The sequence below is a fragment of the Camellia sinensis genome, chromosome 5 (genome assembly GCF_055761805.1).
Source record: "Camellia sinensis isolate YWXY chromosome 5, ASM5576180v1, whole genome shotgun sequence".
Classification (NCBI taxonomy): Eukaryota; Viridiplantae; Streptophyta; class Magnoliopsida; order Ericales; family Theaceae; genus Camellia; species Camellia sinensis.
In genome coordinates this window covers 207,703,831-207,716,714 of record NC_138965.1, presented here as the reverse complement: position 1 = coordinate 207,716,714, position 12,884 = coordinate 207,703,831, and the positions used below count along the sequence as shown (strand labels likewise).

General features: G+C 34.8%; 1 protein-coding gene across 5 annotated transcripts; it reads left to right on the top strand.

Annotated features, from left to right (window-relative positions):
- The first annotated feature begins 4,966 nt into the window (after positions 1-4,966).
- LOC145790341 (protein disulfide-isomerase-like) lies at positions 4,967-11,093 on the top strand. 5 transcript variants are annotated; one of them, XM_082868083.1, is made up of 8 exons: positions 4,967-5,067; positions 6,210-6,294; positions 6,725-6,798; positions 6,953-6,987; positions 7,214-7,326; positions 7,512-7,557; positions 7,866-7,948; positions 10,976-11,093. In XM_082868083.1, exons 3-8 carry the CDS (start codon positions 6,752-6,754, stop codon positions 11,012-11,014), a joined length of 363 nt encoding a protein of 120 aa, XP_082724209.1. In that variant the 5' UTR covers positions 4,967-5,067; positions 6,210-6,294; positions 6,725-6,751; the 3' UTR covers positions 11,015-11,093. The 5 variants fall into 5 exon arrangements, with proteins under 5 accessions (XP_082724209.1, XP_082724210.1, XP_082724207.1 ...); XM_082868084.1 differs by having other exon boundaries at positions 4,967-5,100; positions 6,743-6,798; XM_082868081.1 differs by having other exon boundaries at positions 4,967-5,100.
- Positions 11,094-12,884: the final 1,791 nt, after the last annotated feature.

The following is a 12,884-nucleotide window of genomic DNA, read 5'->3' as shown; positions in this document are numbered from 1 at the left end:
TAATTCGATCATATAGTTATTGATATCCGATTAATATAATTTTTAATAAGTATGAAGTACTCAATAAACCCTACAATATGAATGATTTAGATTATAAAAATAAGATTATAATATATCTCAAACGAAGACACCACAAACACTACTGTGCTTTGAGCACAGAGGGACGCTGTTCCTTTTTCGTGTGTGTAGACACGGTGTTCCTAAATTCGCAATTTTCAAACAATACGCGGTTTTCCCTTCTTTAAATCGCATTGGAAGATAAGATTTGAACAGTTGGTCAGGTAAATATTAATGTCAATGAGATTTTCTTTTCGAATTTATAAATAGATATTAAGGTCTCGTTTGACAAGTAATTATTTTAATTTAAAAATTATAAAGTTATTAAAAAAATTAAAAAAATTATAATATGTATTAAAAAGTTAAAGATTTTATTTTCTTTTTATTTTTTGCACATCTTTTTATAAAAAGTTAAAAAGTCACTCAAAACATATTATTTTTTTTATCTCATATTTTAGTCAAAAAATCAAAAAGTTACTAAAATAACATGTTCTCAAACGAGGCCTAAGCCCTCGTTTGGCAATAACTTTTTTAGTTAATTTTTAAAATTTTTTAACTTTTTTAAACTACGACTTTTTTAGTTGTTTGGTATTCTTGTTTGACTTTTTTGACTTTGGAATGGTGTATTTTTTTTTTTGATTTTTTACTTATTTTGTCATTCTGTAATTTTTTGACTTTTTTTTTTTATTCTTTTATGATTTTTTAGTCTAAAATGTTTACCAAACCACCCCTAACTTGAATGGTAATTTAGCTATTTAATATATTGGGTGTGACTTATGTGTGTCTAGTCCATAATTAGATTGGATCATATTGTTAGGTCTTGTAAGTTTATTATGGAATCCGTATCAATGATTCGAACTATTTAATATGTAGGACTCGTCAAGTATTTTATTCATATAAAAAATTATGTTAGTCAGATATCGATAGTAATTTAATCAAAACACATTTCTGTCAACATTTAGTATGATTAAAACAAAAAATGTTAACAAAAATGTAATATGATTAAGTAGCAATCGATATTTAATCAATATAATTCTTTGTAAGAATAAAATACTCGACAAATCCTACATATTAAATAATTTTGATTATCAATATAAGTTTCGCGATAGACTTATGAAAATCTAACAATACGATACAATCCGAAACCTTGACCTAATATATTAATCATTATCTTATAAAAAATGAAATAAGGAGACATACCATTTTAGGAAGTTGGTTAAAAAAAATTTGACTTTTTAAAACTTTTTTGCTTTTTAGTAATTAAAAAATGTAAGAAATGAAGTGACTCAAAATAAATTAAAAATCAAAAATTAACTTTCAACCCGCTTTTCAAATGATCCCGTAACCTTTTTGTTTTTTGAGTTAGGCTTTTTCCCTGTGGATATGTCAAAATTGCATTGCGTTCACTATTATAATAACAGTTTCATTGTATACTATTTTTGAAATATAGTTAACTTTTTTTTATTAATGGTTAAAAATTGTAAAACTAAGGGTCAATTACAAAATTGAGTATCTATTTTCATGTTTTTCTTTTTTATCCCTCTCTATGCCCACAAACCTTTTATCCATTTCTACTCTTTTCATTATTAACTTCTGATGAAAGCAATCGTATCATGTTAATTAATTTTTATCTTTCATTATTAATTTTTAAGAATTTTATGCAGTCATTGCTTTCAAATGAGCCCCTTTGTCATTCTCTTATTTTCATCTAATAGATTTTACACTAATTCTTTCTCTTACTCCTCAACGCCATCGCCTCTCCTCGTTATCCTCTCAACAATCATTGTTGTCATCTTCAAAATTTCAAAACTTCTTCAGATTTTCATTCAAGTAGAATGAAGAGGATACTCTAGAATAGTAGTCTTTGCCAAAGTTTTACATATGGTGGCTAAAACCAATAACTATACCATCAATTGGTACTCAGTAGATTGTATTTGGTTATAGAATTTAATAAGGAATTTTTTTAAAAAATAATAATAATAATTAAAATATAAATATATTTATTTATATTTAACTTAATTTAATTTTTTTAAATTCCTCCTTAAATCCTTAAATTAAATACAACCTTAATGTATATTGTTGTTCTTTTCTTTCCCTCTCACCAGTTTTTTATCTCTTTATTTCTGTATTTTCTCTAACTATCCTACCATTCTGTTGCGACTCTAACAAAACCCCCCCCCCCCTCCGGCGCGGGGTCAAACACACCAACCACGGCTTTTTGACCATTTTAATGTAATACTTTTTTATAGTTTGACATAGGTAAACCCATAAAGATTATAACCCACCATTTAGGGCCCAATACACATCTCAAATACTAAGGCCCAGCACTGCCGAAGCCCCACGTAACAATAAGAACCAATGACATCAAGACACATGTCAGGAGAAGGGCAAGCCACATAAGCAGACAAAGATTTGCAAAGTTATTGCCACTGCACATCGCCATTGATGAAACACCTTACAACATTTATTGCGACAAGCCCTCTCCGTCGGGATAGAACGCCTTCACTATGAACAAAGTAAACTAGAGCATAGACTTTCGGCCAAGGTGACAGGTCGGAAGGGACAACGAAATGATTACCAGAGAATATAAGCAGACGTCGAAGACAGGAAGAAGGTTAAGCTTTTCTGTCTCTAATTCATCCCTACATTCTACTTCTCTCTCTAACTTGCTCGTCGGAGGGTTCGTTGGGGGACTCCTCGTTCCCCGTTGAACTCTTGTGCAGGTTCCTCTGTGGGCTTGGTCATTCGGACTCCGGTTTGGGAAGCGTGGATCAGTCTGACCCGTTCCGTCTGGAACCCGCTGTATCATCAGTTGGCGTCGTCTGTGGGAAAGGTTTTTGTTCCGCGCGCCAGTTGTGCTCATTGTCGCCGGAGACCCTATTCCAATAACCCCCTCCTACCACCTGTGAAGGTGGATGGTCACAATTAGATCCATGGCTTCTCACCCCAATGTTCCCGATTATTAAGCTGACCCTCCCAATCCGAATAACCCACCGCAGTATTTCACCGAACTCACCAACAACATTAACCACTTGGCCGAGCAAAACCAAGCCCTGATTAATGCTCTACTCCAAAGAAACCTTCCTATGCCCCTCCCACCACCTTCAGATATTCCACCCAACCAAGAACGAGCCCCGAGCTATACCATCCTGCCACCTAACCCACCTAACTTGGAAGGCTTGCGAGCTCTTCTCCCGGATATAAACCTGCCACCCCGGGCCCCGCACCCATCGGCCTCAAAACCAACCCCCGAGGGAGAGGCCAGTACTATCCAGCCCCCGCTCCCCTCCGGTGGTGACAACATTCCTCTCTAGGATGCAGAACTCCGAGCCGTGAAGCTCCAGCTCCAAGGAGTCATGTAAAACATACAGCATAAACCATCCACTACGGCCAACTCGCCATTCGTTGCCTCCATCTGGGACAAACCTTTACCCCCCAAGTTCAAAATGCCCACCATCGACTCTTTCGACAGTACAACAGGCCCAGTCGATCACTTGGAGACCTACAGAACCCTCATGATCCTCCATGCATTCCCTGACGAGATCACGTGTCGGGCTTTCCCCGTAACACTCAAGGGGTCGGCTCGACTCTGGTTTAGTCAACTACCAGCAGATTCTGTCTCCACTTTCCAGCACCTTAGTGACTCCTTCCTCAGCCATTTCATTGGAGCCCAGCGCCAACAATGCCCAGCAACCCAACTCCTTAATATCCATCAGACTGAGGGGGAGTCGCTGCATAGTTTCGTTACCCGCTTCAACACCGAAGCCTTGCAGGTAGCGGAAAACGATGACAAGGTCATCCTTACGGCTTTCATGGCCGGTCTACGGTCATCTGATTTCCTTTTCTCCCTCTCAAAAAACCTCCTGACCTCCATGGCAACCCTACTCTTTAAAGCCTAAAAATACATGAATGCCGAAGATTCACTAGCAGCCCGACAAGACCCAATAGCCAAAAACCCGACCTCCAGAGAGAAGAGAAAGGACTCAGAAACCAGGAATACCCAGTGCACTCACCAAACACCTCAGTACAATGACCGACCACCACGAGCCGACCGGTCGGCACCAGCCCGACCGCCCGACCGGTTCGAGCGGTACACACCTCCCAATTCCTCCATGGAACAAGTCCTCAATCAGATCCAGCGGAACTACCCTCTAAAATGGCCCCAACCGTCACGGACTCCTTCCAATCAACTCACAGATACTGCCGCTTTCACCAGGACCAGTCCAAATATTGCCGCTTTCACCAAGACCACGGCCATAATACTGCGGAGTGTGTTAACCTCAAAGATCGGGTCGAGGGCTTGATTCGTCAAGGACGTCTCAGTCGATTCACAGATACTCGCCCTCATCAAAGGCAACGGATTGAACCCACCAGAAATAACCGTCGGCGCACCCCTCCCCGACAACCAGCACAACCTAACCAAGGTCGTGATCACCCTCCACAACAACCTAGGGCACAAGGTAACCCCGCCCCACCTGTTGAAGAACACTACAACAAAAGTAACCTATGGTGATGAAAACTAGTGAAGAAAATAAAATTCGTCACTAAATGAAAATAATTTGTGAGGAATTTATAAATTTTGTCACATATAATAAAAAAATAAAAATGATAGGTGACAAAATTTATTTTCGTCACCAAAAATTTTCCCGCTATTTTTTTTGGGTGGCGCCAAAATTTTGAGCCTTTTGGTGAGAAAAAATTTTGTCACTAATTATAAAATTATTTGTGAGGAATATATTTTCGTCACCAAAACGTTTTAATATTTTTGATATCTTTTGGTGAGGAAATAATATTGTCACCAATTTTGGTGGGAAATTTTTGATATATTGAGCGGCAATTAAGAAAAAATAGGGTATTAATTTTTTTTACCCCTTTTCTGTTTATCATCTCTATCTCTCTCTCTCAAAATAGGGTATTAATTTGTCTTATCTCTTGCTCCTCCACCACGCCGATCACCATCGTCGCCTCTATTAGCCTTGCCAATCGTCGCCGCCACTAGTAGCCTTGCCGGTAACCGCCACATCTTCTTCGCTCGGTGATTTGGTACTTGATTTCTCTTTGCTCTTTTTCTGGTATCTCTTTCTCTTATTCTCTGTGTTGGTATGGTGACGAAAATTAGTGAAGAAAACAAATTTCGTCACTAAATAAGAATAATCCATGAGAAATTATAAATTTTGTCACGTATAATAAGAATATAAAAATAATAGGTGACGAAATGTATTTCCGTCAATAAATACTTACTTTTAGGTGAGAAAAAAAATAAGTTTCGTCACCTAAATTTTTCCCACTAATTTTTTTTGATGGTGCCAAAATTTAGAAACTTTTGGTGAGATTTTTTTTTCAACAATTAAAAAATTAATAATGAAGAATATATTCGCGTCACCAATAATTTTTTTTTTTTTGAAAAATTTGATTTTAAATATTTTAAAACCATTTGGTGAGAAATATATTTTCGTCACCAATAATTTTTAATATTTTTAGGCCTTTTAGTGAGAAAATTGTTTTGTCACTAATTTTGAAAGACGAATTTTAACATATTAAGCAGTGATGAAAAAAAATAGTCTATTATTTTTCTCTCCTTTTTTTTTTGGATCAATTTTCCTAAATTATTTTTCCCTCCTTTTTTTTTGGATCAGTTTATTTTTCCCTCCTTTTTTTTTTCTTTTTTTGTTTTTTTTTTATCAGTCTTCGTATCAATCTGTATCTCTATCTATCTCTCCACTACAACAAAAAGTGTCTTTGGAGACGAAAACTAATGACGAAAATAAATTTTGTCACGAAAGACTTACCCTTTAGTGAAGAAAATAATATTTTGTCTCCAAATGTGCCATTTTTAGAGAGAAAAATAAAACTTCGTTATCTACATACATAATAAAAAATTAGGTGACAAAATTATTTTTCGTCATTATTTTTATTTTTTTCGTCACCAAAATTTTTTCCCGCTATTAAAAAATTTGAGGGGAATTATGTCGCCAAGTTAGTGACAAAAAATTCTGTCTCCATTAAAAATATTATTAGTGAGGGTAAATATTTTGCCACCAAATATTTCAATTTATAAAACTACGTAGTTTTGTGTTTTGGAGACAAATTCTATTCCTCACCAAATCTATTCTCTTGACCCAAATGATCCATTGCTCTCATTTCACACGCAGAGGCAGACTGTATAGCTTCATCAAAGCTCTTCGTTTCTCTCTCTCGCACCATTGTCCAACTCACAGCACCGTCCACGAAATCCAGGTTAGTTGTAGTCTCTGTTCCTCTTTCTCTACCCCTCTCTCTATTCGGGTCTCTCGTTTCTCATTCTCTACCCTTACTCTGTCTTCAGACGCGTTTGGGTCAAGATGAGATTAAATCCATTCCATTCATTGCTTCTAACATTTCTATAACCTCTCTACTTTGAAGGTTCCATGAACAACTTGAATGATTTTAATTTGGGAAAAAAATATGAAAAATATAATGATTATCATGTTCGATATTCTGATTATGATATTCATATTATAACCAATATAATCATTGAATTGAATGGATTGTTGTTGATTCTACACACTATAAAGTCTCATGATATTCTGATTGTGTTTGCTAGGTGTTTGATAAAATGCCACAATGGCTAGGTTTTTTCTTTATTGTTTTGTTTTTTTGTTCTTTTTTTTTTTTTTTTTGGTTGGAGAAATTGGTTCAATCTTAGATCTCTCCCATGGAGTTTGTGGCTTGTCGTAGTAAATTACTTCAACCCAAAGGCAGGTATGTCAATGTTGTGTTAATTAAATCCTTTTAATGAATATGACTTTCCATATAGGTTGTATATATTACTGAATTTATTTTAATTTTCTTAATAATAAATCTTTTTCAACTACTATATAGTTATAAATAATGATTAATTTATTGTTGCTGACAGCCTTCAGGACAATGTTTTCAACTCTGGGGAAAATGGTATGTATTAACTGTAGTTTTTTCAACATTTTATTTGTTCGTATCCATATTAGTAACTTGGGATTGGTGTTTGGCCTTTTATGTGGTCCTTATGTCAATTAGAATTCTGGATTGTTTTTGTATAATTGATTTAGAGTTCAGAAACCAAGAAAAATTTATTAGATCTTAATGATTGTCATGTTATCAGTCAATTCATGTTGATATGTGGTTAGGTTTTGTTACACAGTTCCTTTGGAATTTTATGCACCCTGGTGCGGTCATTGCAAAAACTTGGCTCCAATCTTGGATGAAGTTGCTGTTTCATTTGAAAGTGATGCTGATGTTGGCATTGCAAAGATTGTAAGATCTAAAACCCAAACTAGCTAAAGACTACTCGAAGAGATTTGTTGCTTTGTCAGTATAGACGGTTATTTTCTGCAAATATTGTGCACTTGAATTATGTTTCAATATTACTCTCAAAGTACCTTTCCTTTAATGTTATTTCTGCCTTGCAAATTGAAATTGTTTTCTTCCGTCATTTCTAGGTTGCAGGTTCATGTACTGTTCATCTATGGCTTCTAAAACTGAAGAGTAAAATTCTTTTCCTTCAGGCTTTTACAACAATATATAGTAAAAATTATTTTTAATTAATCTTAGCTTGATATTTTGGCTCATCTATGTTGGTTTATTTCTCATCCATATATAGAAGCTTTTTGATTATTGAAATTTTTTTGGGTGTGTAGTATTTGCTCTCTCTCTCTTTGGTCCTAAAAGTTGTGGACAGAATTGTACAACATTGTTACTACACATGAATTAGCTCAATCTCAGTTCTTTATGCTCAACCTTAATCCTCTTTCACTTTCCTTCATTTCTTTTGCTCTCCTCTCTCTCTCTCACGACATTCCTTCTGCCTCTTCCCCAAGCGCTGCTCCTCCCTAGGGCTCACCATAGTTGTACTTTAGAAGAATCTGGTTTGTTTAAGGTATGAATCTTTCAATTTTTTTTTTCTCTATATCTAAAGAATCTTCTGATTAAACTCTGAAACACTTACTTCTTAATTGTTTAACACTGAAACACCTACTTCCCATTGATTTAACATTGAAACATCTACTTTCTCATGGATTTATGTCATTTTTTCATGGAATTAGGATTTATTTGATTTAACACATATTTTCTCATGGATTTAGGGCATTTTAATTCGATTTAACACTCAAACATCTACTTTCTCAAGGATTTAGGGTATTTTCTCATGGAATTAGGGTTTATTTGATTTAACACTAATATTTTCTCATGGATTTAGGGTATTTTAATTTGATTTAACATTCATTCTCATGGATTAAGGGCTTACTGAAACAATTGATTTCTTATGGATTAAGGGCTTTTACCCTAAGTTTTCTTTTCTTTTTAAAATTGAGAACTCATCTAGACTCATTCCATATGATAAATTTGAGGTTTAATAGTCACACCATCAACTAGTGCGCAAATAGAAGAAGATTCGAACTAGAAACATACTCACTTACCAACTCGCTTAATTGTACTTTAAGGGGACTGTAATTTAAATGAATTTTTAGGAGTACTTACATAATTTTGTGGTGTATTTAGAGGCTTGTACATGAATCATTCAAGTAACATATGTGAGAAATGGTCTAGGCTGCAGTTGATATTGCTCTGTTCTGAGCTTGTGGCCTAGGCTGCAGCCACTGTGGCTTGGGCTGTGGCCTGGTGTTTTGTTGCAGTTGAGTCTGCAACCTGGTCTCTGCTTGTTCCAGCTCACTTTCATATGAGTTTCCTTTGTCAAACAAGTCATATGTATGCCAACATTGACACATCTGCTATTGTCTGTGTTAGATATGATTTGGACTTTAATTTGGATAAGCTTTCTTTGTTTTGTTTTTTTATGTGTGTGTGTGCGAGGCATATGCCTATCTAGTCATTTTTCCACATTTAAAAGCACAAAAAATACATATTTTATAGTAGATTATTATTTGGTTGAAATTTTTATGTATCTAATTTATAATCAAATATTATATCGCTATAAAATAGATAAATGACTTGGCATTCCATAAACCAAATGGTCAGATAGTCACTATTGACAACTACTAAGACTTCTGAACATGGCATCCAAAGAAAACCAATTATGCATAAGCAAAAGCTATCTCAGAGGGGCCCATAAGCAATCTTCTTTTCCCAATTTTATTTGACAGATTAATATAAATATATTAAAAACCAATATTTGAGATGATTAAACAAAAGATAATAATAAAGTCGGCAAAGTACCTGTACTGTATTTAGACCAGAAAATGGACATTTTAGCTGCTATGGAGGACTCTGAGGATCAAGCTGCCCACTGCAATAACTGGAAGGAATAGCAGAGAGTTCCTGCCTTCCTTTCCACTCCTCACCAGGCTTGAGTGTTGTTGCTTTTTCCACCGCAGCAGTCTCCATGCACAGCATGTGCTTATAAATGTGTAAACTATATATTTTGTGTGTCGCTCACGTCTTGTCTCCAGATATATATACATATATATATATATATATATATATTTAAAATTTTTAAATTTACTGTGTCAGTGTCCATGTTGGGTCATGTGTCCATGTTCATGCTTCTTAGGCAACGATTGATGATCTCAGAGAGTGCACTGCCTAGTTGTTGAAGTATCAATTCTAGACCACCAAAATTTTAACTATTGTTGAAGGTTTATAAATGAGAAGTTATGCTTGTATTGACTATTATGTTGTCTTAATTCCTAGATTTATGTTTGCTGGCCTTTGCTGAGGCATTCTTAACTATACCATTTGCTTCAACTGAAAATTTTTGACCGGAAAAAAGTAAAGCAAAGAGAATACTATTACAGTTACAAATTTTATTGTTTGTTTACTTTTCTCAGATAAATACTCAGATATTATTAGCAAGTAGATATCTTACAGAATTCATCTATGACCCCTTGTGATTCGTTTTGTGTGGGGATTGGATTATCCCTTGTCTTTGCATTGTGGTAGGTTTTAGATTTATTAACTTACCTTTGTATACTGAAAGATATTTTTAAGAATTTTGTGATTCGAGGAAGTGTGAGAATAGATTATAGTGGAAAAAGTATTTGATTTTGACAAAAAAAAATAGCTTATATTATCATTACGGAAGTAATCTAAAGTTTTCAGATCATTAGTTATTTTCAGAAAAATTTGTAAATCAATTCAAAAGGATTTATTTTAAAAGCTTCGAAGAAGTTGAAAGTCCCTGTATGTTTTTTGTAATTATGGTAAGATTTGGCTGGTTTAACTAGTTTGATGAACTGTGGTTGGTGCTTGATGTATTTTTGGTAAGAACTTTAATATGCACGCATTGTTGACAAGATGCTGCACCTACGGACATATTATGGCATGTTTGCTTCTAATACATCCCCTCATTCACAATGCTTTCAATTGTGACCTGAAAAACAGACGGAGCCTGTAGCACATTTTGAATCAGTTGTGGCTATAGTGCTTAATGTACTTTGTCAAATTATAGGCAGTATTGGAGCAATTTCAAGGTCTAGGAGTACGAATTCAATTAGCTTGCAATTTTCTATCATTTATAGGAGTGGTATTCAAGTGCATATTTGTTAAGTCATATTGGGCATTGCAGTGATTTTAAATGATTTGAGGCAACTATGCTCAATTACATTGGGATTCAAAATCATTTTGTGAAACATAAAGGGCACTTGTATATTTGAATATGTGCAAAATACTACCATGTTTTTCTTTTTTATTTGTTCTCTATTACAAACATCATGTCCGGTCTCGTCGCAGTGAGATACATTAAACTACCCACCAGCTGCTTGTAATACGTCTCATCAGCTAAGTCTCTATTTTCGTGTTGCTTTATCATCAAGGATCACCTCAACTCTTTGAAGTTTTGAATTGTTATATGCATTTCTACTAAATTGGTTTATAAAATAAAATTATTTATATATGAGTTTAGATGTAATTGATAATATATTAATGTTTGCCTTGTTTATTTTCTTTGCAGATTGGTTTTGATGACGTTCGGAAGCATACTTGCAAATGAAGATCAACTGTTGAATTTTTTTCCCTAAACTGATGCTTAGTTGTAGTTGCAAATCAAAATTGAGTATTGATTTTTTTTTGTGGACTCCACGTTAGTTCATTTTGGGATTTGCTTTGATGGTTTTTTTGTGATACTTAATGGATTATTATTAAAGTTGTCTGATGGATATATTTTGATTTATAATATAAATGGTTTAGTGAATTTTTTTGTGGAGTGATGTATAATAGCTAGTGGATTTCTTAGTACAATTAAAAGGCTATTGGGATATGAGCAGGGATATTTGTGAAATAATAATTTAAATTGAATATAAAATATGGAACAAGTTTAGTGACGAATTTGTTTTGTCATTTGTACTTGTTATTATGACAAAGTGATTATTCGTCACTAATAAACTTTTTTGTGACAATTTACTGCAGTTTATATATGAAAGTTTTTATTTATTTGTTGTTTGGTGACTAAAAATTTCATCACGTATATATATATTTGTCACGAAATATATTTCGTTACCCATGTATGACTTTTGAAGACGAAAAATTATGACTTTTGAAGACGAAAAATTTCGTCACTTTTACATCTTATTGTGACGAAATTATTTCCTCATCAATGATCAACATGCGTGACAAATTTATTCGTTAACTAAAGTTATAAATATGGTACTGAATAACTATTTGGTGACGAAAATGAGAATTTTTGGTGACAAAATGTTGTTTTATTGGTGACAAAAAATTATGACTTTTGAAGACGAAAAATTTCGTCATCTTTACATCTTATTGTGACGAAATTATTTCCTCATCAATGATCAACATGCATAACAAATTTATTCGTCAACTAAAGTTATAAATATGGTACTGAATAACTATTTGGCGATGAAAATGTGAATTTTTGGCGACAAAATGTTGTTTTATTGGTGACAAAAAATTATGACTTTTGAAGACGAAAAATTTCGTCATCTTTACATCTTATTGTGACGAAATTATTTCCTCATCAATGATCAACATGCGTGACAAATTTATTCGTCAACTAAAGTTATAAATATGGTACTGAATAACTATTTGGTGACGAAAATGAGAATTTTTGGCGACAAAATGTTGTTTTATTGGTGACAAAAAATTTCGTCACTGAAGTAATTTCATTGGTGACGAAATTATTTTTCGTCACGTTGGTTTTTAGTGACAAACATTCAATGACGAAACCGGTGACGAAAATATTTCCTCACAAATATCTATAGTGACGAAATTAGCTCTTTAAAGACAAAAAAATTTCGTCATTCATGACCCAACTTGTTGTAGTGGAAATCAGAATTATTTCCGGCGGGCTTGCTTGTGGAAGACCATCCTGCTTGGCTCAGCGGGCAGAACTTAGAAAAATAAGGCAGGGCTCAGACAAAGAAGTTGCCACATTGGACCGACCCTCCAAACAGTCCAGGCAGTGGGTTGAGCTTATCACCTTTACGAACGCCGACTGCACAGGTATCCGTTACCCCCATGATGACCTTCTCGTCATTTCTGCCCTCCTTTCCAATTACAAAGTCAGACGAGTTCTCATCGACAACGGTAGTTCTTCAGACATCATCTTCCTCAACTACTTTCGCGAGTTCCAGATTGGGGAAGAAAGTCTGTCTCCTCTCCAAACCCCTTTGGTTGGTTTCACTGGTGACCAGGTGACCTCCATCGGCTCCATCGATCTTCCCATCACAATCGGCGAGTACCCGCGCCAGACCACAAAGTTGCTCACCTTCCTTGTTGTCAACTGCCCCTCTGCCTACAACATCATCCTTGGCCGCACCGCCCTAAATGCTTTCAAGGCTGTCACATCCACTTTTTACCTTGCCATCAAGTTCCCCACTGATCTTGGGGTCGGCACAGTGAGG